General features: G+C 38.0%; 9 protein-coding genes across 17 annotated transcripts in view; 3 read left to right on the top strand and 6 right to left on the bottom strand.

Moving 5' to 3' along the window:
- The window catches only part of mRRF2 (mitochondrial ribosome recycling factor 2), a 59,859-nt gene that overhangs the window by 32,325 nt on the left and 225 nt on the right, over positions 1–27,309 (top strand). Inside the window, exons 2-8 of one of the 2 annotated variants that reach the window (XM_066392969.1) lie at positions 24,033–24,194; positions 24,910–25,176; positions 25,238–25,680; positions 25,913–26,260; positions 26,319–26,927; positions 26,988–27,083; positions 27,136–27,282. In XM_066392969.1, the coding sequence (XP_066249066.1) occupies positions 24,050–24,194; positions 24,910–25,176; positions 25,238–25,680; positions 25,913–26,260; positions 26,319–26,927; positions 26,988–27,083; positions 27,136–27,282 (2,055 nt within the window). In that variant the 5' untranslated portion in view covers positions 24,033–24,049. Of the gene's footprint in view, positions 1–24,032; positions 24,195–24,909; positions 25,184–25,237; positions 25,681–25,912; positions 26,261–26,318; positions 26,928–26,987; positions 27,084–27,135; positions 27,283–27,309 lie in introns of those variants that run through there. The other variant, XM_066392970.1, reaches the window with a different exon arrangement.
- On the bottom strand, positions 664–3,638 carry LOC136410691 (DNA excision repair protein ERCC-6-like). Its single transcript, XM_066392965.1, has 2 exons — positions 3,513–3,638; positions 664–3,448 (listed from the first exon to the last, which is right to left on the bottom strand). The coding sequence occupies exons 1-2, from the start codon at positions 3,537–3,539 to the stop codon at positions 683–685; spliced, it is 2,793 nt and encodes a 930-aa protein (XP_066249062.1). The 5' UTR covers positions 3,540–3,638; the 3' UTR covers positions 664–682.
- On the bottom strand, positions 4,452–6,377 carry DNApol-epsilon58 (DNA polymerase epsilon subunit 2). The gene is made up of 6 exons (XM_066393366.1): positions 6,260–6,377; positions 5,522–6,196; positions 5,093–5,473; positions 4,855–5,038; positions 4,623–4,799; positions 4,452–4,563 (listed from the first exon to the last, which is right to left on the bottom strand). Exons 1-6 carry the CDS (start codon positions 6,331–6,333, stop codon positions 4,465–4,467), a joined length of 1,590 nt encoding a protein of 529 aa, XP_066249463.1. The 5' UTR covers positions 6,334–6,377; the 3' UTR covers positions 4,452–4,464.
- mi (minus) lies at positions 7,031–10,562 on the bottom strand. Of its 3 annotated transcripts, none has more exons than XM_066392967.1 (5): positions 9,176–10,562; positions 8,331–8,771; positions 8,221–8,288; positions 7,889–8,166; positions 7,031–7,755 (listed from the first exon to the last, which is right to left on the bottom strand). In XM_066392967.1, the coding sequence occupies exons 1-5, from the start codon at positions 10,384–10,386 to the stop codon at positions 7,294–7,296; spliced, it is 2,460 nt and encodes an 819-aa protein (XP_066249064.1). In that variant the 5' UTR covers positions 10,387–10,562; the 3' UTR covers positions 7,031–7,293. The 3 variants fall into 3 exon arrangements, with proteins under 3 accessions (XP_066249064.1, XP_066249065.1, XP_066249063.1); XM_066392968.1 differs by having other exon boundaries at positions 7,889–8,163; XM_066392966.1 differs by having other exon boundaries at positions 8,221–8,771.
- Positions 10,901–17,235, top strand: LOC136410704 (adenosine kinase-like). Of its 3 annotated transcripts, none has more exons than XM_066392990.1 (4): positions 10,901–11,030; positions 16,003–16,249; positions 16,308–16,472; positions 16,526–17,235. In XM_066392990.1, exons 2-4 carry the CDS (start codon positions 16,083–16,085, stop codon positions 17,220–17,222), a joined length of 1,029 nt encoding a protein of 342 aa, XP_066249087.1. In that variant the 5' UTR covers positions 10,901–11,030; positions 16,003–16,082; the 3' UTR covers positions 17,223–17,235. The 3 variants fall into 3 exon arrangements, with proteins under 3 accessions (XP_066249087.1, XP_066249090.1, XP_066249088.1); XM_066392993.1 differs by lacking the exon at positions 10,901–11,030 and adding an exon at positions 13,527–13,541; XM_066392991.1 differs by lacking the exon at positions 10,901–11,030 and adding an exon at positions 15,517–15,650.
- LOC136410696 (optineurin-like) lies at positions 12,073–17,399 on the bottom strand. Of its 4 annotated transcripts, none has more exons than XM_066392977.1 (10): positions 15,757–15,973; positions 14,755–14,918; positions 14,438–14,700; positions 14,281–14,389; positions 14,102–14,232; positions 13,582–14,049; positions 12,928–13,494; positions 12,669–12,872; positions 12,472–12,608; positions 12,073–12,364 (listed from the first exon to the last, which is right to left on the bottom strand). In XM_066392977.1, exons 2-9 carry the CDS (start codon positions 14,897–14,899, stop codon positions 12,501–12,503), a joined length of 1,995 nt encoding a protein of 664 aa, XP_066249074.1. In that variant the 5' UTR covers positions 14,900–14,918; positions 15,757–15,973; the 3' UTR covers positions 12,073–12,364; positions 12,472–12,500. The 4 variants fall into 4 exon arrangements, with proteins under 4 accessions (XP_066249074.1, XP_066249073.1, XP_066249071.1 ...); XM_066392978.1 differs by having other exon boundaries at positions 12,235–12,364; positions 12,505–12,608; XM_066392976.1 differs by lacking the exons at positions 12,472–12,608; positions 15,757–15,973 and adding an exon at positions 17,259–17,399 and having other exon boundaries at positions 12,075–12,364.
- DMAP1 (DNA methyltransferase 1 associated protein 1) lies at positions 17,702–20,521 on the top strand. The gene is made up of 5 exons (XM_066392985.1): positions 17,702–17,723; positions 18,632–18,854; positions 18,904–19,070; positions 19,272–20,093; positions 20,180–20,521. Exons 2-5 carry the CDS (start codon positions 18,647–18,649, stop codon positions 20,288–20,290), a joined length of 1,308 nt encoding a protein of 435 aa, XP_066249082.1. The 5' UTR covers positions 17,702–17,723; positions 18,632–18,646; the 3' UTR covers positions 20,291–20,521.
- On the bottom strand, positions 20,352–21,661 carry LOC136410708 (DET1- and DDB1-associated protein 1). The gene is made up of 4 exons (XM_066392996.1): positions 21,302–21,661; positions 21,110–21,248; positions 20,863–20,924; positions 20,352–20,807 (listed from the first exon to the last, which is right to left on the bottom strand). The coding sequence occupies exons 1-4, from the start codon at positions 21,302–21,304 to the stop codon at positions 20,700–20,702; spliced, it is 312 nt and encodes a 103-aa protein (XP_066249093.1). The 5' UTR covers positions 21,305–21,661; the 3' UTR covers positions 20,352–20,699.
- Positions 22,458–23,854, bottom strand: LOC136410701 (p21-activated protein kinase-interacting protein 1-like). Its single transcript, XM_066392987.1, has 3 exons — positions 23,734–23,854; positions 23,002–23,677; positions 22,458–22,898 (listed from the first exon to the last, which is right to left on the bottom strand). Exons 1-3 carry the CDS (start codon positions 23,809–23,811, stop codon positions 22,462–22,464), a joined length of 1,191 nt encoding a protein of 396 aa, XP_066249084.1. The 5' UTR covers positions 23,812–23,854; the 3' UTR covers positions 22,458–22,461.

Below are 27,309 nucleotides of genomic sequence, written 5' to 3'. Positions count from 1 at the left end.
AATATTAACATGCGTTAATAAGAACTTTTGGTTTATTAATGTAATTTTCGTTCATAATGACGAAAATCACTGTGATGAATGAGGTTGAATCGCTGTCTTGCGTGTCAGACATTATGCTTTAGGCACTTTTACCTTTTTTTCAATTAAATTTAGGTCAAAATGAAAAAAATGGTAAAATAAACAGTACTTAGCGTCGTTGTATATATTCGTGACAATATGCTGAATGAAATATTCTACCTCACCACTTGAGACAAAAACTTTTGTTCATCGCACTACTACATTAACTTAGATAGAAAAAAACACTTAGACATGAAGGAAACCATCCCACCAAAAACCCATCCTCCACGAAAGTAAGGAATGTTTTCATTAATATCTCTTGTCTCCCAACACTATTTTTACTTTTACTTTTTATTTTAAATTGAATAGTACGTGAATCATTTGGCATTAGAAAATGTTTTAGTCGCCGATATATCCCTTAGATAACCGAGGCCTAGAAGTACGATACCCATGACTGCAATTTTGTGCCCAGTACAATGTGGAACGTTTTGTAACAGGAGTGCAAATGCTGAAACAACTATTCAAGATTTGTAGAACTTCTTTCAAATCTCTATTATTATTTATTAACAAATCCCATAATTATATACAAAAAAATCATATCACAAAAATACAAAGAACACTTAACTCACCACTTCCAGGCTTTCAGTCTCGATTTCTTCAAGGCTTCTAGCGCCTTCATTGCCTTCTCATCAGCGTAACTGCGATCTCTCAAGCTATGCGGTTTTTTTCCACTACCCAAAACCGATTCGTGCTCTAATGCTCCTGAGACTCCTTTTTTTGAAAACAAATGCTTTAGTATATAGTTGTCTTGAGTGTTACCACTTTTCATTGAAGAAGGCTTCTTAACTTCTCTTTTAATCAAACCCTCCACTTCCTCCCCGTCAACTAATCCGGAAGTATCCACCTGAGGAGAGGTCTTTGCAATTTTAGTAGGTTTTTTAGTTTCTGGCAGAGACTGAAGCTTTCGTTTTAGGATTTTAATGTCTTTAGGTTTAATATCCTTTGATATCATTTTGCGGTATAAAACGGCAGTATTAGATCCACGCTCTAAAGCTTCAGCAAAGCTTGCTCTGGTCTCTTGGCCATCCAGCTTATTGCTTGAATCATCCTCACAATGGGCTATTTTGAGTTTGTTATATTCGATGAGTTGCTGTGGACTAAGAGTTTTAAGTTTTTGTCTTTCTTTCAGTTTTGTCATGCGCTCTTCCTCTAGTTCTTCCCTATAAGGATCCTTTTGCGGTTGAGCTGCTGCAATGCTCTTTGAAATTTTCTGCGCGAGCTCTTTCATCGCTTTAATCTTGTCCTCACTAAATTCGACCTCAGTAGATTTGCTTTTCTCTTTAATTTTCTCTTGAAGTTTTACTCGTGATTCGCGAAAGATGTTTGTGGTTTCCGGATGTGCTTCTGGAGAATCAGGCATGGAAAATAAGTCGAATAAATCTGAAGATTTGAAGAATTTATTGGTAGTGGGGTCTATAAGGACTTTATTGCTTAGCAGCTGCTTCCACACTTGCCTTTGATAGATTTTTTCCTCCACAGTTCCAGCACAAAGTAGCCGATAAACAGTTACAGATTTTCTCTGCCCGATTCTCCAGGCTCTTTCCCTGGCCTGCGAGTCTGTAGCGGGATTCCAGTCGGGATCATAAATAATCACACGATTAGCCCCTGTGAGGTTCACCCCAAGACCCCCCACTCGCGTCGTGAGCAAAAATAGATCAAAACTGGAGTCTTGATTGAACTTTTCAATTAAACCTTGCCGGGACCTCACGCTAGTGCTCCCATCCATTTTCAGATATTTATACCCATGAGAATTGAGAAATTCCTCAAAAATTTTCATCATAAATCTCCCTTGTGAGAACAGCAGGGCTCGATGTCCCTGCTTCTTCCAAATCTTCAATAAAGCTGAAACCACTATCATCTTCCCAGACTTCTTATAGTAACCATAAGAAGAGTGTTCAACTGAATCTTCACCTTTAAATAAATCTGGATGATTGCAAATTTTTCTTAAAGACGTAATAGCCATCAATATATTTGCTTTCATGAAGTTATCACTGCGGAAACTCCTAATTCCTTTGCCCAAAATGTTGTTCACTTCCTCACTGATCAAATAATCCTTATAGAGCAGTCTCTGCTGCTCTGTAAGTGAACAAAAAAGCACCTGCTCGCTTTTATTGGGCAGCTGAATGTCTTCCTTCACTTCACTCTTCATTCTTCTTAACAAAAAAGGAGAAATCACATTTTTTAGTGTTGAAGCAACAGAGAGAGCTGTTGCCTCTTGCATGGGGCTTGCATTGGTAAAACCCCCTTGCAAAATTGGCTGAGAGAAGTGCTCCGTAAATGTAGCTAAATTCCCTAACATCCCTGGATTTGTAAAATCAAATAAACTCCACAATTCAGTGAGGTTGTTTTGCATGGGACTCCCAGTAAGCATTATCCGATGAGGAGTTCGAATTTCTTTTACAGCAATTGTAACTTTAGCTGAAGGATTGCGGATTTTATGCCCTTCATCGAGCACTAAATAGTGCCAATTATGTTCACAAATATTTCCTTTGTATTTCAAAATACCTGCATATGTTGTTACTAAAATGCCTCTGTTTTCATTGATGGATTTGATCAATTTAGTCTTTGGTCCTTGGTGACTTCCTGATTGATGCAACACTGCCACCCGAAACTCTGGAGCCCACTCATGGAAGTGCTGTACCCATTGTTGCACTACTGTCGCTGGGCACACAATTATTGAAGCCCCCACTCCTCTATAATGTCCAAACTTTGATATTATTCCACTATATTGAAGGCCAAGAAGGAACACTAATATCTGAACAGTTTTTCCCAGCCCCATTTCATCTCCAAGAAGCCCTCCATTTGTTCTCTGATGCAGCTCCCACAGCCAATAAACCCCCTCCTTTTGGTATTCATACAGCCTCTCCCATGTTCCTAAAGGCACCTTAAGACCCCCTTTAAGTTTTTTGAAATCTTTTTTATTTATATCTTGCTCCTCCAAGGTTTGCAGTTCCTGTTCAAGCCATTTATAATAATTGTTAAGACGGGCCTTATAGTTAGTTTCAAGTGCATCATCAGTGATATTTCGAAGAGACACTTTTTTTTTAATTTTTGGTCTCTTGCGCTTAGGCTTTTTCACTTCTTCTTCACTAGGGATATAATCACTTTCACTATTGTCAACTCCACTATTATCTTCAGAATCTTCTTCAATAGCAGTGAATGAAGTTGAGGGAACACACTGTATTGCTATTTCATTCTCTATAGGAGTTGTTAAAGCTTTGTTTTTTTCCTCTACCAAAATCTCAAGTTCTTTCAATGCTTGGTCCTCAAGGACCTCCTGAGTGGTACCCCAGATGTGAATGCCTTCTGATGTGAGAGTATGCAGGTCTTCCTGTGAAAGAAATTTTAAAGCTCAGCGCGATCTTCTTAGGGTCGTTTTGGGGGTGTTTCTTTACCTGATTGGTATTGTCTGCTGGTTCCATTTTTTGCTGTTTTTATTACTTGTTGGAATTGATTATTTAGTGCGTAATAAGGAACGTGTGGAACGTGTGATGAGCTCTTTATCTTTACGTTTTTTGGTGTTTGATCATTTTCAAAATATTTTAAAAATTGGGTAAAGTTGAATAAATTGGCGCCTGCAATTGATAGTGTTCCTCTCTTTTTTCTATTTGACACTTGTAAAATTAATTATAACAATTGTAAACACATAACATCCATGACAATTATGACAAGAATTGAAATTTGGCAACAGCACTATTAGGTCAATTGATGGTGCGATTTAATCTCGGCAAATAATTTAATAAAATTCAATTACCAATTTTTGCATGTATGTATTAACGCTTTTCGTTCTGGAGAACCCAGCATTCGACTTTTTCGAATTGGAGATTTGAGCCATCGTAATGAACTATTACAATATATCTGCCCGCGAACTCAATCATTACTGGAACTTACGAAGTATTAAAGTTAAGATTGATTCTAAGTTTAATAGCAATTAAAAAACTTTGAGTTTTTTATTCGTTAAATAAAAGCTGCTGGAAGATGCCTAGTCATTTAATATAAAACTTGAATTTAATATTTAAATAGAAATAAGTTATTTCGTTTTGGGACTTTATCGGAATTAGCTAAAATAGTCTTGAATTTACGCAACGAGGCATAAAGAGCTTTGATGAACTGTGCTTAATTCTTAACAAGCCGCAAACATAGATATTTATGTTCATTGAAACTGTGACGATAACGTAATTTGACCCCAGTTTGTCGATTTTTACGCTCTATATTCTCGATCTCTATTGAAATTAATATTTTTGGTACTACCTAAAAAACAATTAATCAAAGTACTTCAGCACTTCAATTACTCAATAAAACATGAATTTTCACTGAAAAACATATATATATATTTTATTTAAAATTCTATCCTATAACATCAACAGCGCAATCCTGTACCGCATCCTCAACTTCATTGGCCGGAAAGTACATCTTAAAGCTGAAATCCCCGGCGCAAAATTGGCCCTAAAAATAAACCCCATTCTAAAGTTAAAACGTCCCATTGAATATAAATGACCGCATACAGGGTTCGTGACAACACAGTTTTTGTAGTGGTCTTTGTACGCCTCTGATTTGTCTCCAATCACCACTAAATCGGGCAAAGGATAGAGGGACATGCAATAATCGAAATCCCAATGCACGTTAAGGGCGTTGAGACTCAGTGGTGTTAAATGGCCCTGTCCTATTATAGTTTTTGTAACCTGGAAAATACATTTCTTGCATGGTTTTGCAGAGAAAAAGTTAGAGGTATACTACGCATTTTGGAATGTCTTCTTGGCGGGGTTTATGTAGAGAACCTTGCAGAAGCTTCGCAACAATATCTGCCCTAAAGACTACTATTTCTTTGGTGCAATATTGAATCCTGCAAGGATTTGTCGCGAAGATCGCGTTTGGCACTGTACGTTCTATATCTTCAGTCACACATTTTGGTAATTCAAACCTTCAATTAACACTCATGTTTATAGTAAAAATCTCTTATAGTTTTCTCACCCACCTAGGAACAATATGGGGGGTACAAGGGTCTGCGAGTCCTGGTACAAAAATGAATTTGCTCTGCTCGGCCAATATGTCATACTTCTCAATCAACTCTGCAAGTCTTTTAAAGTGCTTTTTGAGATCATTGAGAATCTCCATACCATGGGATTTAGACATGAAATTGCCCATGAAGACAAAAGCAACTGGGGGAGAGAATTGTTCCATTTGTTCAAAGAGCTTCTCCAACTTGCTGAATGTCTGTGGATGATCTAGCCAAACATCTGACAGAAAAACAAACATTCCTCCAGGGTTTTCTTGAAGGTGCTTTTTCAGTCTTTTGGAGTCTTTCAAGGAGAGCAAAGATGGCCCTCCAAAATAATTCAGGTTCCCGAAAGTTAATCTAATTGTTGTCAATAAGGAAAGTATTACCTTGAATTTTTTTACTTACCTGGAATCAATGTAATCCTCTCCAGTGGGCATAATCATGGTAGAAACATGCAAAACTTTGTCCTCATAATACCCATTTACCAGCACTATACAGTTCTCCACAAAAAAACCAGGATGGTACTTGGCATGTGCTAAATCCAGTTGCACAATTCCAGTAGGGTCTTCAAGCACATACTTACCATCAGTAACTTGTAGTAAAGCCCCCAACACAAGGGTTCTTTCCAATGTCACTTCAGACAAAGTGAGCAAATAATCAACAGTCTGTAAACTCAAGTGATGCTGCTCTTCTTTCAGTAGGGTATGGGCAACAACTCGTTTGATTCTTTGCAAAACTTTTGAGTACCTTTCTAAGAACATCTTTGACTTGACTTCAGGCTCTGCTAAAAGGATACTCTTTTGTGGGTCTGGTAGATAGATCTTCCGGTCTTGGTTATAATATAACTTGGGAAAATCAAAGGCATTGATGACATTGCATATAGTTTCATTGCGATCATAACCAGAGTGCAGGCACACCTCCAAGGTTCGATTTATATGTTCCTGCTCGATGCTGTGGCCTGCTTGGCATTGAGTTTCGAGTGTTGAGCAAATGTTCCTCACAGTTTCGTTGAAAATCTCGTTTGAGGCTAAGTCTACATGGGCCTCCAGAAACTTATCCACCAGCTGGGAGCAAAATTCGCTGTAAACACAATGTAAATGTGTAGATTGGTGAACTGAGGTTTAAAAAAAGGTTCGAAGTTACCGCCGAATGTTAAAGCCGCTAAGTTTGAGGTCGTTTTGAAGCTTCTTTTTAATTTTTTCCTTGGTGTTAGCCATAATTTTAGTATACAAAACTATAACCTCAAATTTTTTAAAAGAAGAATTTAGCGCCGAATTTGACTTTACTCTTCTGTCTATGAAAAATTTATTATTTTCAATTTTCCATTTAAATTAAAACCTTGTTGCACAGAGTAAATGTTTTTGTTAGATTTGACAAATTTTGACAATAAACTATTTTCAAATTTAGTAAATTTTCGTAGTATATCATTCAGATTCTTTAAAAAAATATGTTTCGCGGATAAATACAAATATTTAGTGGAATTTTACAAAATTTATTTAAGTTAAATCCAACTGCCGATCAATTCATTAGCGCCATTGCCAAATTTCAGTTTATGTCGATCTATTTTTTTTTTGGCATTAATGCTGTTTCTGACATTCATCTAAGCTACATTGAGTGGTCATAGTATAACAATCTTAATTTACTACTAAAAAAGTTAGAGACGTGAGTGTGTGACCCATGCACGATTTTATTGTAAATATTTACTATACTTGAATGGAACCACCTCCATTTCATAGGTTTTAAATTTTCATGATGTATCTGTTGCCCCCGATACTTTTTGAGCACATTATCTATTAAATCAGGTAGCTAGGTAGTAGTAGAATAAGTGTATTTTAAATACGTATATACTTTTAAGTGGTATGGTTAATAGTTATATTAGCAGACCCAAGGTTTAATAAAATAACTGCAATATAAAACATTAAGCAGCTTTTATTCAACAAATACACTAATTTATACGCGGTTTATTAACCTCAATTACACGCAGAATCAACAGTAAAAAGTCTAAATCCCAGAAGAATTCCATGAAGAAACCATAGTCAGTTCACTATTAATCGTCCTAGGACATCTAAATCACATGATCCGCGATAGACACTTAAAGGGCGAAAAAACACCATAGAAACAATTTAAAAACACTTATCGTTCCTGCTATATACAACAATATATTCATTGATAGCTTCTCAACTATCATCCCCGAAATTAATAACCTTCCGAATGCGTTCAATTTTATTCTCAAGCAGGGGCTGTTTGGAGGGCTGTTGCTCCGCCCGGCGCTTCTCCCAGCTTTCCAATGTATTTCCGCGCGCTTGAAACACGTTTTCTTTGTCCCCCGAAGGTGCCCTCATCTCCGCAGGGGGCACATAGCCCTGGGGACGCTGAACCTTCGCTTTATTTCGCAAGTACTCATGAACAATCTCATCCGGTGTCTTGCCTTTAATCACACTAATCACGTGGTAGCGCGCAATGCGGTGCATGCGCTCTGAAGTGCCTCCCTCACACTTTGCTCCCCCACTGGCTATCATTTGGCTAATAAAAAACCGGCGAGTTACGCGGGCCAACACCGAAGCAAACACTTTCCACTGCGGATGGGAGTTTGTGATGTTCTGACTCTGTAGCGCTCCGCTGACTGCCCAAAGGAGTTTCTAAAATTACGAAGTATTTTTAAATAATAATTTTTTAAATTATGCTTTACATATTGTAAATATAATAATACAATATATAAATACATAATATATTTTATTAAACCTTTATTACAGCAAAGGAAAGTGTTTATACCTTTTTGTGCTGTTCACTGAGTTCATTTTGTTTGTTGAGGGAGATGTTGAGTTCACTTTGAGTACGTGGCATAGGTTTGCTGATGCTCGCAGACGCCGGTTTCACATCCATGGACATACTCCTGGCGAACTTAGACGGGTGCCCCATTTCATCAGACTCGCTGCGTTTGCGCTTCTTTTCAAAACCGAATCGCAACTTCACGGGAGACTTTCTCCCTTTAGAGGGAGATGCAAACAATGCTCTACGCAACTGTGGCTTCTCGTCCGAAGTCCTACCTGCTATAGCGTAATTACAAAAACGTGAAACATAATTTACTTCAATCTCCAACTAACCTGAACTATAAAAAAGACTAGAACTATCACGAGCGGGGCTCTTAAAGAGCGCCCTCTTGCTCCCCACACTCTTCTCTGGGCTTTTAAAGAAAGCCCTTCTCGGCTCCGACTTTTCGATCTCTCCGGTCAATTTCCGGAACCTCAAAGCCAGTTTTTTCTTCGCAGAACTCGATGGAGTTCTGGTTTTGACTTTCGGGCTTTTATTAGGTGTCTTTCTTGGACTTTTCCTAGGGCTTTTACGGCGATTCATTAGATCAATTTTCTTGGCGTCTACCAATATTTGCCGAGCTCTGGAGCCTGCTAGAGAGGAGCCGCTGGCTTGGAGATTGGCGCTCGAGAAGGTGATGCGTCGTCGAGCCAAATGGCTCAATCTGCGACCGGGGGATTTGCCTCCTCCCCAGCGGGGTTTTGAGGTTTTACGTTTCGAGGGACTGCCCGCGGGTTGGACCTCGAAAATTGTGCATGTGGATTGGGTTTCTGCACCCACGAATCGCTTCTGGTATTTATCACAAAGGTCCATGATTTCTTCAGAAATTTTGCTACAGTTGTAACTGAAATGGTAAAGAATAATTAAGAATGTCATACCTAGATAATCGCCCTGAAATGAGTAGTGTAATTGGAGTTTAATGAGTTCTTGAGTAAAAATTTGTAAACTACTAATATTTATTATGTTAGCAAGACACTTAAAAGAACTGAAATGAAAGAAACAATTTGCAAAGCCAAGTCATTAAGAGATACTAAAAACAGTGGTTTCAATAAGTGGGGTTGTAAAAACAAAGACTGTCTTAATGACATTAAAGATATGTCTCACATTAATACTATAAATCCAGCTTTGCAGTTTCTTTAGTGTGAGCAAATTGTAAGATATAATCCATAAAATGAATTATTAAAACTGTATAATATTTTGAAAATAATTGAAACACATTTTAATAGCAAATTAAATATATATACTTACTGCAGTCCATGACATCGCAAATCTAAAACCTCAGGCCACTGAGACTCACGTACCTCCTCCAAGCTTACACTGAGCAGGACTGACTTTCCAATACCTCCTCCACTATCTCCACTGGAATTCAAACCCTCTTCCCTTCGGTCCTTTTTCTCTGGATCAGTCTTCCAAAACCAAAAGCTCTTATTCTCCTCCAGCTTATGCATCATGTCTCCCAGAGTCATGCGCAAAACTGTGACACTTGGAGGCGGCAACACTCCACTCATGCCCTTGTTAATTCTCTTGAGCAGTCTCTGATCAAGTTTTTCTGCAGGTTTCTCTTTGATTTTAGTCTGTATGCAGGGGGGCTTTTGGAAATTATCTTGATTGTCGAAGTAGGTTTTGCTGTTATTTAAAGGGATGTCTTCATCATTGAAAATGTCAGGACTGATATTAAAGTCAACGGGGTTGGAGGGCTGCTTTTCTGGGGTCATGCTGGGGTACTTGCGCTTGACTGAGTAGTTTTCTTGGTCTGATTTCCAGAAGACTAAAGTCAGGCGTTTATTGGGTTGAGAAGATGAAATGGTTTTACTAACTTCTAGTGAAGGCATTTGGTTTTCACAGGTTGGAGGGGCTAAATTCTGACATTCAAGAATGGCGTGAGAACTTTTGTTTGTACTGCTGCAAGAAGCCCTTTGTAACGAGCATTCATTGTAGGTACAAATGTTTCTGTTTGCAACGATCTGGGACACAAAAGTCTCCTCTAAAGACTTGTCACTTTCTGACCCAGTGAGTGTCAGCACATCATTGTCTGTGCTTTCAATTATCATACACTTATCATGAAACACTATAGGTTTTTGCACTGGAATTTCCCTTTCTGAGCAGCTATCACTTTCAAGTCCACTGTAATGTACACTGCTCCCTTGACTTGGCACTGAGCTCTCAACCACATCCGGAGAGAAAAACAATTTCCGAGTCTCCTCATGATCTTCCACTGGGATCTCATAAGGCAAATCAGCACTCCAATTCAAAGATGCCACGGGCTTCTCCAGTAGTGCGTCTTCATTGATTGGAAAGTCTTTTCTGTAGAGCCCTACTGTTACCTGCTTTGAGGGCTCATATTCCATACTTGATGGGGTGTTCTCAGCCCCCTCCACGTAGCCGCTGTCGTGATCCATCGTTAAGAGGAAATTGGTGGCATCCTTGGAGTATTTGAAATACTTAAACTCAAATTCCATACTCCAAGGGGTGAAAATGTGAGTTTTTACCGCCACTTGTGAAGTAACTTTAACAGGGGTTAATGGCCTTATGTTCAATCGACGGAAAGGTTTTGAGATAGGCAGTAAAAGAGTAGTTGAGTGGTCAATTCTTTAACCTGAGATTTGAGGTAGTTTTTTTGAACGTTATGAGGCTAAAATAGAGGGAAATGAGTGCCTTCGTTGGCGTTTACATGCAAATGACAAAAAACAAAAAATGGACGATGACAAACGAACATCTGTCTTTTGACGCGTAAAAATGACGTCTCTCCCTGTTGCCGATTGGTGGCTCCACAAATAATGGATATTTTCGACGAATTTTGCCAGCGACGTATTTAAGGAATTACTAATTAGAAATGCGATTAAATAATCTTACAAAAGTTTCGACATTACTCGCCATTGAAAAACACATAATGAGTCTAAGAGAGTGAAAAGAGATTTGACAACGTTGTGTAAAGAGCACTGGCAACAGTGGACATATACACTACATTAACAACTGATTTGTTTTAAGTGTAAATCGTAGAATTAGTAATATACATTTTATTTTTATTTATTGACAATATACCTGGATAATTTTCTACGAGTTTCTAATACCATTCAATTACAGATTCAGTAAGACCGAGAAGGTAAGTAAAAATTTAACAACATGTACTGTGGCTGCTCAAAGAATACTTATGCACGCTACACTGAAAAAAATTACATATTTTGAAGATAAATCGTAGATACACGAAAAAACTTTACAAATTACAAAGCTTCTAAAACATTTCACGTATATTATTAAATAAAAAAATAAATTGTTGTCAATTGTTTTAAATTGAATGTTTTAAACTAGAACTTAATTAGACCTAAAACTCTATCCGTCCTTGTCTGGATAATAGCAAATTCCATAATGTAAACTGAGATAGGAATACACATAAAAAAAATTCCTCCAAGTCAGACTTATTTTTATCTCTTTAAATCATGTTTTAATTGACTTATATATAGACAAATATTTCGTTTTCGTCGGGATAGTCATGTCGATTTTGAAGGATTTTCTTGTCTTTAAGGTCGGGTAAAAAAATTAAGTGCAAACCCTCAGACACATAAATCTTCTGATTGCACCTCATCAACCACCAGAAAAAAGTTTGTTTTGTCGACAAAACTATATGTAATAAAAATTGCCCATGATGTCCACTGTTTAATTAATGGCAATTAAAATGAAAATGGAAACTTTAGTTATAAAGTGAAGTCTTTAAATTTTTACGAAAATGGGATGTTAATGAGGCTTTAAGTTTCTAAAAGGGTATCTAATAAATTAAAAATTTGGAGAAGTTTTTGACATTGTAGTGAGGGTAAAATTACTAGATGTTACCTCATTTTTAAAGGATGTTTCTGCATGTGAATGTTTCGACTGGCGGATCTAGAAACAAACGAACTCCTGTGTAAAAATCAGTCAGATGGAAAGCAGATTTTCCTCGTTTGTAATCGTTCGATTAAGTACACGCTTTGGCAATATCGTGTGGTTATTGTTATCTCATCCCCAATACATACTACATTGAGAAATATGACCACCTTCTGATGGTAAGTCGTAAATACAGGGAAAAAACTTTACTGTCAGCATAAAAAAATTGAAGACATATTAATAAAATGTATTCTATATTATATTTTAATTGTGATATTACAACTTGAACTCAGTCGATTTTACAACTAAGGCTATACCTATATTTAAACATTAAACGAAAGTTCCTAAATCAGACGCTATAAATTATATTATAACACGTGATCACTCCACAAAAGAAACAATAAGCATCACAAATTAGTTTTAAGGTTTTAAAGAGGAATTTGAATAATAAATACTATATGAGAACGTTTATGGTAGGCTGTCGTCTATGTCAAGGCAACGCCACGCGTGTTCCTCGGCAGCTCTAAGGTCACTGAACCCGAATTGGCACTTGGGACATGTGAATTTGGATTGGCGCCTCTAAAAACATTAAAAATACATGTTATCCTGTGTTTAAGCTCAGAATTCCCACAGACACACGCAAAAAAAAGAACAAGCGACGCTAACAAAACTCCACTCAAACACACCTTCAAACGTGAGTAAAGCGCATAATTCCCTACCAGGGCTCATGACAAATACATGTCTCTAAATGGTCTTGGACCAGCTTCAACGAGCGAAATTGCACGTTGCAAATGGGACACGTGTATCGCAGAGGTATTGGCGACTATATAAAGGACGAACATATATTCCTAGCCATATCTAATACTAGTTTACAAATACTCACTCCCGCTCCAGAAAAAGAGCTTGAGTGCTCAGTGTTAGGAGAATAGGAGGGACGTTTGCCGCGTCTCAGTATTTCAATTTCCTCTTGCATCTGTTGATTGCGTCTGTGCAGTTGCTGGAAGTTCTCAGCAATTTTGTTTTTCTCACGTTTCACGTCTTCTTTGGCCGCCCGCTCTGCCTCAAAGTCTGTTTTGTACACGTCCAGCTGCGCAAAGTGATTCATTCTAACGCTCCCTAGTACCTTTTGCCTGACTACTCACCTGAGCCTTGAGAGCGAATGAATCATCTTCACTTTCTCTGTTTTCTAACTGCATTCTCAACTGCGCATTCTCACTACTGAGAGCGGTGGCCTTGGCCTCTGCTGCAGCCCGCAATTGTTCACATTGCGTCAGCGCAATTTGAGCCTGCATCAACTGTTGTCGCACATAAGTCGGCTCTGCAAATTCCAGAGGCGGCGCTACCGATAATTTATTCTCCTGCAACTGTTTCTCAAGCATTGTAATTTTCTGCTTGGCCATCCACGCTTCCACTTTGGCTTGTTCTTCGCGTTCACGCATGCCCAGGACGTCGTTCTCGTTGCTTATTTCCACCAGTTGTTGCTCTAGCTGAGCGATTCGTGTCACTGCTTCGTTCAATTTAAATCTAGTCGTATCCAGTTTGGAGGTCATGTATTCCCGTTCCATCACCGCTTGTTCCGCATCATTACGCATCTTGGATATTATGTCAGTGGCTTGCATGGTCCTTGCCAGCTGTGCGCGTAGTGACTGAATTTCTCGGTCGGCACGATCGTTAGCCATTTCGGAGACCAAAAGTTTCTCTTTGGCTATCTAGAGATAGCAATTAAAAAATGTGTAATCGATTTGAGTGATTTAAGGTAAGTGGCAATCCTTAAGAAACTCTAAAACGACACTTACCCCCAACTCATGTTTTTCCACTTCATCACCCTTTTCCAACAGAGCAATCTTCTTATAGGCCTTTTCTAACTCTTCTTCGTAGCGCTGCAACTTCTCCTCCATTCCCCTCAATTGAGAAGGATCCGTGGTTTCATTCCTAGCCTTGATTTGGCCCAATTCTATTTGTAAATCCATCAGAGCTTCCTGGCTTTTAACGCGAAGCCTTTGCTCTTCCTCTAACTTCACCAATGCCACCCTGTTGCTCTCCTGCAACTGCTCCAGTGCCTCCTTAGCTATTAAAGTCTCTTGTTTCTCGCCAGAAAACACTGTGAGTTTCTGCATGGCCTCTTCCAGATCTTTAATCTTGCGATTTGCAATGTCCAGTTCAAATTCCTTAAGATTGTTTTCTGTGGTCTGACAAAGCTTGCTTTGAAGTGAGGCTTCTAACTTCTTGTTTTCCTGCTTTAAGGTCGTCACTTCTTCTTTGAGCTGCAAATAAAATACTAATTTCAAATTGCAATTAATGAAGGGGTCAAATTACTGTTGCAATCATCTTCTTCGCTTCCAGGAACTTTTGCTTGTGGGCTTCCTGCACCTTTTCAGCATCACTTTGCCAGGTGAGGACTTTTTCATACTGGGCTTTCATGTTCTTGTTGTTTTGGATCACTGTGTCTGCAAGGAGTGGTTGAAGAGGCTGTGACTGGTGGTTTTAAGACTTACCTCGCAAATTGGTATTTTCTTCAATGAGCTGAAAAACCTTTGCTTGGATTTCTTCTGATTGGAAATCACTTGGGGAAAAGCTAATAATGCTGATCATTCCCTTGTCCTCCTGAAAAACCTTTATTTTCTCTTTCCTAATTGTGAGCCAAGAACTTACGTGATCAAGTGGTAAATTTTGAACACTTTCACCAAGTGATAAATTATCCTCTTTCTTTGAAAACTCATTGGTAGCAGCACAATAACTTATCCCGTTAGGTATTTGCTTATCAGGTTCTTCAATATGAGGGCTTTTTACGTTAACTTTCATCAATGATGGCTGTGGGTATTTCGACTGATTCTTCTGCATCTGCTCTTCAGACTCTTCAGTTTGCCTGATGGCTTCTTCAATCTCCTGGCGGGATTCCACCAAGATACTGGCCTCTGAACAAAACCTTACAGTGTTGCATCAATTATGACTGGCCAAGGTTAGCTTACCTGAGAAGTCATCAGAGAATTTGCTGATGATCACAAAAGACTGCTCCTCTGGGCTTGAAGGCAGTGGAGAAAGGGTATTGGTTACTGGTACAGGTAAAGGCTCTGGGGGTATTTGAAATAGGGGGACTGAACCATTTACAGCCATGTTTGGACTGATGTCTGAGCTATGGTTGGGACAAAAATAAAATCAAACTACTCAGAAGCTTTAGATCATCATTATAAAGTGTCAAGTTAGGTAAAAAGTCAAGAATATTGCAATAATATATTATACACCAAAATTGTAAAGTACTTTATCATGACCTGCATGTCAAGCTTAAATCTAAGCGCACAACTCTAATAGGAAGAGATTTACATCAAAACCTGAAAAAAGATACTGTCATGAGAAATGCAAAGAGGTTGCCAAAGAAAGAAGCAATGTTGTGAGAAGATATAAGCAAGACTCAAGTCAGGAATATTTGGTGGATGAATAGGTGGATGCAGTTGTAACTGTGTATCCTGAGGACAGAGCTTCTTTTTTAAATACTCTGGTAACATAGACTCTTGACTTTGGCTGCTTTCCAAAAACACATTTATGAGGAGATAAAAATGTATAAGCTAAGGAGATATTAGTATATTACTGAAATTTACAAAAGACGTGCCTAGACAGACCCTCTATAAAATATGAAACAATCACTCAAAGCAAATGGATAACAGTGCTGTACATATATATACTTGCTAATTTATAATAGATTGAAACCGTTTAATTTGTGCTAGAGCAGTCTGTATGAATAAGTGCTTGATTAAACTGTGCGGCACAAAAAAATCAATTACATTATTTATTTTTCATTTTATGATAAGACAACAATGATATTATAAGCAGCGTATGAGTCAGTGTTAGAAAAACAATGAACCTTTATGTAAGTAGGTTAGACATTACATTTTCAGAAAATATCCTGTTAATTGGCCTCTGCCTTAGAGCAGTAGTAATAATTATGTTATTTCTGGTACTTATAGGTATATTACCTTATGATTGGGAACAGGAAGTCACCAATCAATTAGATAAACTTATGCACAAGAGCGATCAATGTTGCACCATATACAAATATAGTAAATGAATCACTTAATTCGTTTCTATATTTACACACCAAATTGGACTTTCACGCTTCGTTCTAGCTGCTTCAAATATATCGAATACTTTGCTCACCAACGAATAAAATACGACGCAATAACATACGAGATGTAATATTTTTATATCTTTTTTTGTTCAAGATAAGAATATTGGCTGTTCAACAAAATCCAGTGCGCTTGCACATGGCCCAAGTTATCACTCAAAATATCCTAAAAGTAACATGAGCATGAGGAAAACCTTGATAGCTTTTGGGAACCCCCTACTGGATATTACTGTGACTTCCAAGCAACACGTATTGTACTTATTAGGGAAATATAATCTCAAACTAGATGGCCAAAAGGAGATTACCAAAACAGAAATGACATCTTTAACTGAGGATATTCGGGGGTAGTATTAGACCCCCAGGAACATGTTTACTAAATATATTTAATTTGAATTTATTTAGTTATGAGCAATACATATCGCCTGGGGGTTGTTCACAGAACTCTTTACGGGTGCTCCAATGGGTCTTGAAGCAAGAATGCCAGGCCACTATGTTTGGATCCGTAGGCAATGACGTGGAGGCTAATATTTTGCGAGAAGCACTCAAGGTTGCAGGAGTCCAAGCCAGGTAAAACCCCTCACTAGCAATAAAGCATACTATTGCCACCCAGTTGCTTTTAGTTATATAACCCAAGAAGACCTGCCTACCGGCAAAATAATAGCGCTCGTGAGCGGCTTTGATAGGTTCTTAGTGGCCCACATTGGGGCTGCTGAAGTTCTCCCCTTAGCAATATTACTGGCAAACTCAGATTTTATGCTCCTTTTTAACAGCAGTGATATAATACTAATTGAGGCATATTTTCTTACTAATCGTATTGAGACTGCCTGTAAATTAGGAGAGCTTTGTCAAAAAAGCTCAAAAACTTTAGTGTTTAACTTATGTGGGGAATATATTTTTGAAGTAGTGCCACAGCAAATAAAATGTTTAGTAAAGGCTGCCAATTTAATTTTCGGAAACAGGGCTGAATTTTTGGCTTTAGCAAAGTTATTCACTTGTGCTAATTTAGATGACTTGGCTGAGGATTTACAAGGGAAGACTTTAGTTGTTACTGATGGGCCTAGAGTTTTGATCTGTTATAACTTAAATGGGGAGAAAATTGAAATTGTTCCCCCAGTGATGCAAATTGAGGAAGTCAAAGATACAACAGGAGCAGGAGATGCTTTTATGGGGGGTTTCTTAGCAGGAATGGTGAAGTCCAAAGCTTTAAGAGACTGTATAGAAATAGGATTTTACGCAGCTTCTTGTATAATGAAGGAATGTGGGTGTTCCCTTCCCAGGTATAAGCCCCAAATAGATTTTGATGGGTTGATACAATAAATAGTTATGTGAAAGTATTATTTGCGTTTTACTTACCGTAAAGTGCAAGAATCGATGTAGAACTTGTTCAATTTCGACCAAAATACTAAAAATCTCCCGTAATTGCTTCGTAAACAGAAATAAAATTCATAATGTTAAGTTTAGATATCATGGATAATATAGAACTAATAATTTGGACTTATCAAATGAATCATATAAGGTCGTAACACTAAAAGCATATCGATTCTTGTCTGAACCATGCAAATGCCACAACCCAGACCGAAACAGTCATATATACCATAAAATTTTACCGATTCCCAAAATTTGTTTCTCTCTCTTTTTAACTAATGTAAAGTCGACAAAGATAAATTGACAAGCAGTTTAATAATGTCAAATGTAATTAATCAGAAACTGGCGTTTGACGTTGATTACTCACATTGTTATTGTTTACAATTGGTTTAATAACAAAATCTACAAAAGTTCATAGATTGCACTGTTTGTGGTAGTAGTAGTATTTAAACTGTAAGTAAGCCATTTCTCCATGCTTGCCTTTATCCTTTCAACTATTAACTATACTATTTCAATTTCATAAACATTTTCTTGTTAGTCAAATAGCAAGCCAATAGACCTAGAATACTTTTATTATTGCGAAACATTTGCAATGCTTTAACTATTTCAAGAAAATCAAGTCTGTTAAATGTCTTTATGTTATAAAAAATTACATCTATTTGATATACCACCTTAGCGCTCGAGACATGTTGTTATTGAAAGTTTAGCAAGCTACATTGCTATTTTGATATTAAAAAACTGATACTTTTAAAAGTTTTCCTGTACATTATTATTTTAAACGCTTTAGAATAAGCTGACACAATGCTTAGAAACAACTATATGACCACTGTCAGTGTTTTTAAAAACTTTTTTCAAGATGATTAAGTTGTGCAGAGTTAATCAAGTCAAATGCCACCATCAATCACTTCACATTTGAATCTTGTACTGCAGGGCTTAATTCCTCATCATATTTTTATCATTAATTTCTTTGACCAGGCTCGATTTACGACAATGGATTTCCAGAATCTTTTTCTCTAACTTGGTCCTCATTTGTTTCAACAATTTGGTCACAGATACCAACATTACCTCTTTTATTTTGTGTTGTTGTGTTTATGCTGCTGGTTCAAGCTTATTTTTAAATAGTAAATCTATTCCCTGCTGAATTAAGTTGACTGATTGAGATATTTAATTTGAGATATTTTCAAAATAATTTCAAAAATAGAAAATTAAACAATAACAATGGGTTTTTTACAAAATAACCAAGTTACCTACATAAAAATGTAAAGGAATAGAGCATCCTGTATATCTGAAAGTGAAAAACTCACCTTTAATAGCCCTGGAGATCCTTTAATGAATATCAAGATACATTTTCCTACTCATAGCCAGTTGCAACAGCCATGGCGGACGTTAGAGACATCATGGAACTGGATCGCCCTTCCACTCCAGAACTAACCCGAGAAACCATCTTGGGTCTAGAAAGGCCCAAAAAGAAGTTTATCCAAGGTCCGAAGCCTCCCAAAAGACCTGAAGGCATGCACCGGGAGGTCTTTGCACTGTTGTATCACGACAATAAAGACGTTTCGCCGTTATTTCCTTCAGATACAGGTAGAGATAAAATTAAAATTTTGTGACTAGCAAGTAATGGTTGCTTTAGCTGGGAATGGTTATAAGCAGACGAAAATTAAACTGGGAATGAGGAAACCGCGGAAATGGAAGTGGATGCAGTTTACCAATCCGGCTAGGCGTGATGACGCGGTATTTTATCACTGGCGCAGGCCTAGTGATGAACCCAAGGAGTACCCTTTTGCTAAGTTTAATAAGGTATTATAAAAATTCTTTATTTGAGAAAACCCGCACTTGCTGTGGAATTCAAATGTTTTTCTCTTATTAATGCAAGAAGGTAAATAATAAGATAATGACACATTTTGACAGATGAGTCGCTCATTTGTTTTTCCACAAGAGAGCAGGATTTTTAAAATGTGATTTACGAATGTTTGGATATTACTTTTCTCCTTGAATTAGAAAGTGGAAATTCCCACTTACACTGACGTGGAATACCAGCAACATCTGATCTCAGACTCTTGGACCAAAGAGGAAACTGATCATTTAATGGATTTAGCTCAACGCTTTGATCTACGTTTTATTATAATGGCCGACCGCTACGAGACCGAAAAATTTCCTAAACGGTCCGTTGAGGACTTGAAAGACCGCTACTACAAGATCCACGGCATACTAGCGAAGCTCAATGGTGAAAAGAAAATTTACACTTATGACGCTGAGCACGAAAAGAAGCGCAAAGAACAGTTGAACAAGCTCTATGAACGAACTTCTGAACAGATTGAAGAAGAGCAATTCCTGTTGAGCGAGCTCAAGAAGATCGACGCCAGGAAAAAAGAGCGCGAGCGTAAGACTCAAGACCTGCAAAAGTTAATCAGCCAGGCAGACAGTCAAAACGACACTCCACGAAAAACAGATAAGAAAATCCCCAAGAAAAAAGTACCCAATCCTTCCAGACCATCTCGAGTGGATACCAATTACATCCTACAAGCTGTGGAGACTGCAGGAATTAAATTTCCAGACTACAAAAACAGTGGCGTTTCGCTACGGTCGCAGAGAATGAAACTGCCCGCTAATGTAGGCCAAAAGAAGTCAAAGGGTATAGAACAAACCCTTCAAGAATTAGGAATGGAACTGAACCCTACTCCTTCGGAGGAAGTCTGCCAGAATTTCAACGAGTTGCGAAGCGATATAGTGCTGCTAATGGAGATTAAATCGGCCTTGGGCACGTGTGATTATGAGCTGCAGTCGTTGAGGCATCAGTACGAAGCTTTGGCGCCTGGGAAGGTGAGTCGATCAAGTATTGTTTGGAAATTTCAAGATTGTGGTATTATTCCATATAGCTCTTTGGGCTAATGAGTCATGTTTTTTAGACGTTGGTTATACCGGCACAGTTGTTAAATACGGAGCAAGAAACAGCAAAGGCTTCTACAGGAGAGATTATCGATGTGGTGGGGTCTCCAGGGACCCCCCTTAATACCTAGCTAAGGCTGTTAATTTTAAGGATTTAGGACTTTTAAAATATGTGCAAAATAAACAGGAAACTTCAAGGAATGATTTTACTTCAAATAAACCCCATTTCTTTTCAAGATACTGTAATATAGGTACATATAAAAAAGAAGGTGTATGTATATCTCCTTAAAGCAAAAATGCAGTACTTAATGACTAACAGACAAAAAATACAAAATTGAGTCACAACACCTCTCTGTAAGTAACTGTAAGTAAAAAACAACAGCAAGTAAAGTTCACACAATACTAGGAATCGTTGGATCTGATAATATCCTCAATATCTCTCAATCACTTGGGTTTGCAAATCACTGCCACCACATTCACTCGAGGGCTTTTATATACAGAAATCAAGGACAAATGAAACAAAAAGTTCACTAGTCAGCTTTAGTCCAGCATACTGCTCCCACCAGGATTCCGAGGGTCTAGTCTGGGTCTCTTTCGGCTGGGCTCTTCTGTAGGTGTCACCTCTCGTTTCTTTGTGACGCTTGAATTCTACATTACCAGTAGGTGAAAAAACACTCACTATTTTAAATAATAAATGACTTACCTTTTTATCCCAGTGCTGCTGCATGTACTTTAGCAAAATACTGTTTTTTTCAGTTACAATGACTGAAACAAAATCTGTGTTTTAATTCTGCTACAAATAGGCTTTTTCAAGGTTTTCAAAGGTATTTCATCAGAGAGAAGATTATTCAAGTCATTAAGTCAGTCTCAAACTAACTCCTTTGATTATTTGATCATCATGTGAAGGTTTTTTTTTTAAGGGGAACCTTCAGGACTTGGGGAAATCTTACCTTGTTCTGAAGGAAAATCTTTCGTGGTGATGTATACTGAGGGTCTTTTTGATGCTGTTCTGTGATTGCCCTCCATGTGGAACTTGGAGAAGTTAGTTTCGTTATACGAGGGCAGGCCTGCGAGGAATTGTGCTACAGACTGGAAACGGGTCATCATAGTTTTGTGGCAACTTTCCGGAAAAGTTGACTTACCATCGCAATTTTAGCGGATTTTAGGTATGGAATTGCAGGAGGAAATCTATGGGACTATACAGCAAAGATTGCTACGTTTATTTAAGCGATTTTTCAGAAAGAAATTACTCAAAAAAAGGCCTTTTTTTTTAAGGATTTTCTGAGTGATTTTCTCAAGCTACGATTGATCTCGTGTAAGTGACGTCACAGATTGGCATTTGGCGTATCTGCAGGAACAACATAACCTTCCTCTCTGTTTATATGTGGATTCAAATGCCCCATAGCTATTTTATGAATTCTTGTTCCACAACAGTTAAGTTAGGGCGAGGATGTTACCCAAACAACAGCAGTTAAGTAGTAATATTAAGGCTATCTTTGAACTGTTGTGGTCGTCTGATATATCCTCAACTAGTCTTATACTATTCCAGCTAGTTGTACGTAACCTCGAAACGGTCGCCTCAAGAAACAGAATTTTAAAATTATTTTCCAACTTTCCTTCATTTATTGTTCGACTGGGTTTTGGATTCTCGGGCATTTCACGTGCCCGGATACACCCTTCGTTTTCATTTTCAAGTCCCCTGATTGCCGAAAAATGATATTTGTATTTTTATTACTTATTCACTTCATATGGCTTTATAGCAAACTCCGTAGAAGATACATCTTAGCTTCTCGTTTTATTTGATTTCGCAGGGGCAAAACTCGAAGAATAGCTTAATTGGCATCTCTTGTTTCCTTTCTCTTATTGTTCTAGCCTTTTTTAGTTGAGAGTAAATTACATAGAATAAACGATTTTCTTGATATTTTGGGGAGAAGAGCATTTGGTAGATGAAATGAGTTTCCAAAACGGCTCTTGTGGACTTCCAATTATTCGCGATTTCGGAGACGAATTTATGATCAAGAAAAATTGACTAAGCTCGTGGATAAGCGCTACGAAATTGGCAATAGCATCATAATAGTACCAGAGTAATCCTTGCAAAAGAGGATTTGTTCTAATTTCTATGAAAAGCAAGAGACAAATAAGGTCTAGGCAATAACACATGAAATAGAAAAAGTTACATTTTTTTACACTTTATGGCTAATAAAATATGTATAGAATTGTCATATTTGTGTGATCACTTGTATTTGTAAGGAAATTTGTGCAGTCTACAACGATATAAAAATATAAAACAAAAACCAAAACTTTATATATCATTTATTTTTTTTTTGTTACCAACCTTTTTCCTCTTTTTATTCTTTATCTTCTCCACAAAAGCTCCCTTGTTTAATTTCTTAACCATCTTTTCTGCCCCCTCCACATCTTCTAACTTCTTCCTTTTCCTCTTCTTTTTGTCTACATTAACCACCTCCTCTTCAGCCTCATCTGCACTTTCGTCAATTTCCACCACCACAGTGCACTTTACAGGATTATGCCTAATAGTAGTGGCATTTGAAGATACATTGTCCTCAGGCTCTTCTTTTATTGCTTTGGCCATCCAATCAGCTATTATGAGACAAGTTATTCGACAACCAGTGCTGACATTACAAAGCTCTTTCAGTGTGTTGTTCCACACTTTAATTTCTCCCATACTGGAGGCTGTTACTATGAAATTTTGATAATGTTGAACAGCTTTTACTCTACCTAAAAAGATTATTATGACTATATATTTAGTTATTTTTTTACAGCCATATTTAATCCAATTATAACCTCCAAAACTCCAGAAAACAAGACTTAAAGTACTTACCATTATGCCCCACTTTGACTGTCCTTTCCTCACTCTCCACATCAATAATAGCAACACTACCATCTTCATAACCAACAAAGAACTTCTGATCATTCAACCACACACAGCAAGTTACCCTCTGCTCATGCTCAATCACCTTCAAAGCTCCTCCCACTTTTATACTCCATATTTCTGTAAATTTTCCACCATAGATCAGAAACCGACTATCATCAGGAGCAAAAAGCAGTTTTTCCACACTCTTAAAATCCCTGCACTTTGTCTTGAGGTTAATCACATAGGCCACTCTCCCTTTAACCAAATTCCATGTATGGATGGTTCCATCAGTTCCCAAAGTCAAGGCCAATTTACCACTTGAGTGCAAAGCAATATCTATCACTGCTCCCTCCTTATGAGCCTTTTCCCAGAGTTTCTCTAATTGCCAATTGCCTACTCGAACCAACGACAGGGCTCCATCTTGACTGGCTGACATGATATGGGAATGGTTGCTTGTAAAGGCTACTGTAGTGACTGTGCTTTCATGCTGGGTCAGCATGCAGTGCTCCTTTCTTGCCTTAAGGTCATAAACGACAATTCGGTCATCGGTGGCTCCGGAAGCCAAGTAATTGTCACTGGAGGCCAAGCATCGTATGCTGCCACTGTGGTCGTGAGAGGCAAAACTTTGTTTCAGGGATTTGTCCTGAAAAAGAGGAGACTGGAGTCAATTGAGTGTTTGAGGACTTGGACAGAACTTACCTTCGATGTATAAACATATCCAAGCAGGTACTCTTCATAAGTGCCTGCAATTATTTCGAAATTTGGGGCCGCAGACATGCTTTTGTTATTTGTATTTACATTTAGAGGCAAAATTCTAAGGTTATAATGTGGTCTGAAATTGCATTTTTGTACTACTATTGCACTTATAATTTGCTCTTGATGGTGTAAGTAGAGTAGTGTTTTATGTTCTAACCAATAATATCGCAGTATATGGTTATTATTGACCTTCCTCATGAAACACGATTCGCTTTTGTTATCCTATTATTTTTAGTATTAAGTTTTAAGTAGAAAAATTATGAATTTAAATAAAGCGTTTTTTGGTATTAAACTGTGTTTAAAGTGTAAATATGCGACTAAATCATTGTACAGCACCCTTAAGTTACCAAGAAACGACATTTCCAAGATCCGGAACATCGGTATTAGTGCCCATATAGATGCAGGTAAAAGCCTCCAAAAGGGCTCTATTTTAATGTTATGCTTTTTTTGGTCTCTTTAAACATGTTCCTTTGAATTTAATTATTCAGTATACGAAGTTATTTGTTAATTCGTAAAGTTTGTATAATAAAATGCAATGAAAGCACAACTAACCATTGAGTTACCAAGCAAAATACAGAATATATTGAAAGAAAAATATTTTTTAAGTTTTCTGAGGTAGGTTGTAGACTCGGTTGTTCTTTAATTGTTTAGTATCTAGTGTTACCACAATGAGGTAGATCACTGCTTTTGAATAGTTTTACAGTAAAATAATTGACAAATATTTTGAAAATATCTCAAATATCTGTACCTTGGAAATACCTCCAAATTCGGTGGAAATGAGTCAAAATATATACCACTGAAATACCTAAAGTGTATAAATCAAAATACCTGAGCAATCTGCCTTTTGGTTACCACTAAATCTTATATTTATTATTTTGACTAGACTAGATTTTCATATATTATGTTCCATGATGTCTCTGATTGTAAGTTCAAAAATTTTCAGTGTTCAGCTGTTTTGTGTTTAGGTGACAAATATACAGGGTATTTCATTCAAAAACAATGAAATCAACTGACCTATAATATAATCTATAATGCTTGAATAGAAATATTTAGTATAATTATTAAACAAATTTCCCTTCATATTTCACCTTCCTCCAAACAAGTGAGTTTTCTCATCAGGCAAAACAACCACAACCGAGCGTATGCTCTATTACGCAGGCGTAATCGACTACATGGGTGAAGTCCACGATGGTAACACCGTCACTGACTTCATGGACCAAGAACGTGAGCGTGGCATTACCATCACATCAGCCGCGGTCACCTTCTTCTGGAAAAACCACCAATTTAACCTCATTGACACTCCTGGACACATAGACTTCACCATGGAGGTAGAGCACGCCCTCAACGTCCTAGATGGGGTGGTGGTGATCTTGGATGGCTCCGCAGGTATCAGGTGATTGTTTAAATGTTCCTTTGGGTGGTGGATTGGCAGGTTTTGGTTTTGCAGGAGTAGAGGCACAGACGTTGACTATATGGAGGCAGGCCGACCGGTTTGATTTACCAAGAGTCGTCTATATTAATAAAATGGATAGGAGAGATGGGGATGTGCAGATGTGCTGCGATTCTTTGGAGAAAAAGTTGGATGTTCAGCCAATTTTGCTGCAGCTGCCTGCAGTACGTGATGGCAAGCTTTTTGGGATTATAGACGTGTTGTCTCGAGAACTGATTCAGTTTGGGAAGGGTCAGGAGAAGGGCGTGATAAGAGGGGAGATGATAAAGAAGGAGTGGCCGCAGTTGTTTGAGGATGCACAGCGGGCTCGAATTAAAGTTATTGAGCAGTTGTCTGATCATAGTGATGAGTTGGCAGAGAAAGTCATTGTTAGTGAGGTCTTTGACACTGTTCCAAGTGATGATATTGTGAAGGCACTTAGGAAAGTTACATTGGAGAGGGTAAATAGTCGTGGTATAGTAGTTTCCAAACCTAATAAGTCCAGAAGCATTTTTAATTCTAGGGAATTAAAATCAGTTTTTTTAAAGAACAATATCTTAACGTCTAAAAAATGATACAATTGTCTTGAGTTTTGATGCTTTCCAGCTCCGTGTTATACGTTCTTGACATTATAATTACTTGTAAAAATGTCTCATTTTCGCTTTCTTTTTACTGCAATACCGCCTCTTTCAGAAAGCAGTTCCAGTTGTTTTGGGTAGCTCCTACAAAAACATCGGTGTCCAAACCCTAATGGATGCAATCACCCTTTATTTACCGTCTCCCATGGACCGCAGCAGTATCTTCTCAGCTTTTGAAGACCACCTCTGCGGAAGAGCCTTTAAGGTGAAGCATGACAAGCAAAAAGGCCCTTTAGTGTTTTTTCGTTTATATAATGGTTCGGTGAAGAAAGCTCAGAAGATCTTTAGCGTCCAAAGAGGGGAGTCCGAACAAATTGGGCGTGTCTATGTGGCATACGCCGACGATTTCAAAGAGGTAGAGACTTTGGGCAGCGGCAACATTGCCGTGTTATCAGGGCTGAAGGTTAGATAGAATTTGGGTTACGTGATTAAATATTTTATTTAGGGAGTTATGTATGTAGAAAATTATGTCTGGGGATTTGGTGACCTCCACCCAGAGTGCCTACGATAAGGCTAGAAAGATTGCATGGAAGTGCTCAGGTAGCGAGGATGTAAATTTAGTATTTGGAGTCAGTGCAGAAGTCCCAGAACCAGTGTTCTTTTGCTCGATTGAACCCCCTTCTCTGGCAACACAGCAGGCTCTAGATCAGGCTCTGACAGAGCTGCAACGCGAAGATCCAAGTTTGCGGGTCACCTACAACTCTGAAACAGGCCAAACTGTTTTAGCAGGAATGGGGGAGTTGCACTTGGAAATAATCCGAGATCGTATTTTAAAAGAGTACAAAATCGAGGCCGATTTAGGGCCGTTGCAAATTGCCTACCGGGAAATGCCTCTCCAGGAGGCGAGCGACAGTCTACAGGTGGACACCAAAATTGGGAATCATAAAAATTCGGTTTTGGTGAAGCTATCCGTGGTGCCGAGTAACTGTTCGAACTCTCAAAAAGCGCTAAAGTTCGATAAATCGCAAGACAGCGCAAGTTGTATTGCAGGGATCTTTCCGAAGCATTTGAAGGCAATCCAACAAGGAGTAGAAGTAGGTCTAGCTCATGGGCCGAAAATTAGTTCTCAGGCGAGTATTTTTAAGTAAATAGAAAATTGTCACTGTTAATTTATTTTACTTTGTGTACAGATAATCAATGCCAACGTTATTCTTCATTGGTTCGAGGTAGGTCGTGGAACATCAGATACTGTCATCACCGCAACTGTCACGCAATTAATTAATAAGGTACTTTTTAGAAAGTTTTCGACAAGTTTATAGAGGGAGCTACATTTTGTAGCTTTTAGTCGATTCGGGTACCGCTATATTGGAGCCGGTGATGCATCTGGAAGTGATCACACCGTCGGAATACCTCTCTTCCGTTTTAGCGGATCTGTCGAGGAGAAGATCGGCCATAAGTGGCGTCTCCATTAGGGGGAATTCTAAGGCAAGTTTATGCTTTTTGTTTCAATTG

Source organism: Euwallacea similis, chromosome 9 (genome assembly GCF_039881205.1).
Source record: "Euwallacea similis isolate ESF13 chromosome 9, ESF131.1, whole genome shotgun sequence".
Lineage (NCBI taxonomy): Eukaryota > Metazoa > Arthropoda > Insecta > Coleoptera > Curculionidae > Euwallacea > Euwallacea similis.
Note: the sequence above shows the minus strand (reverse complement) of the source record. Positions and strands in the feature narration are given on the sequence as shown.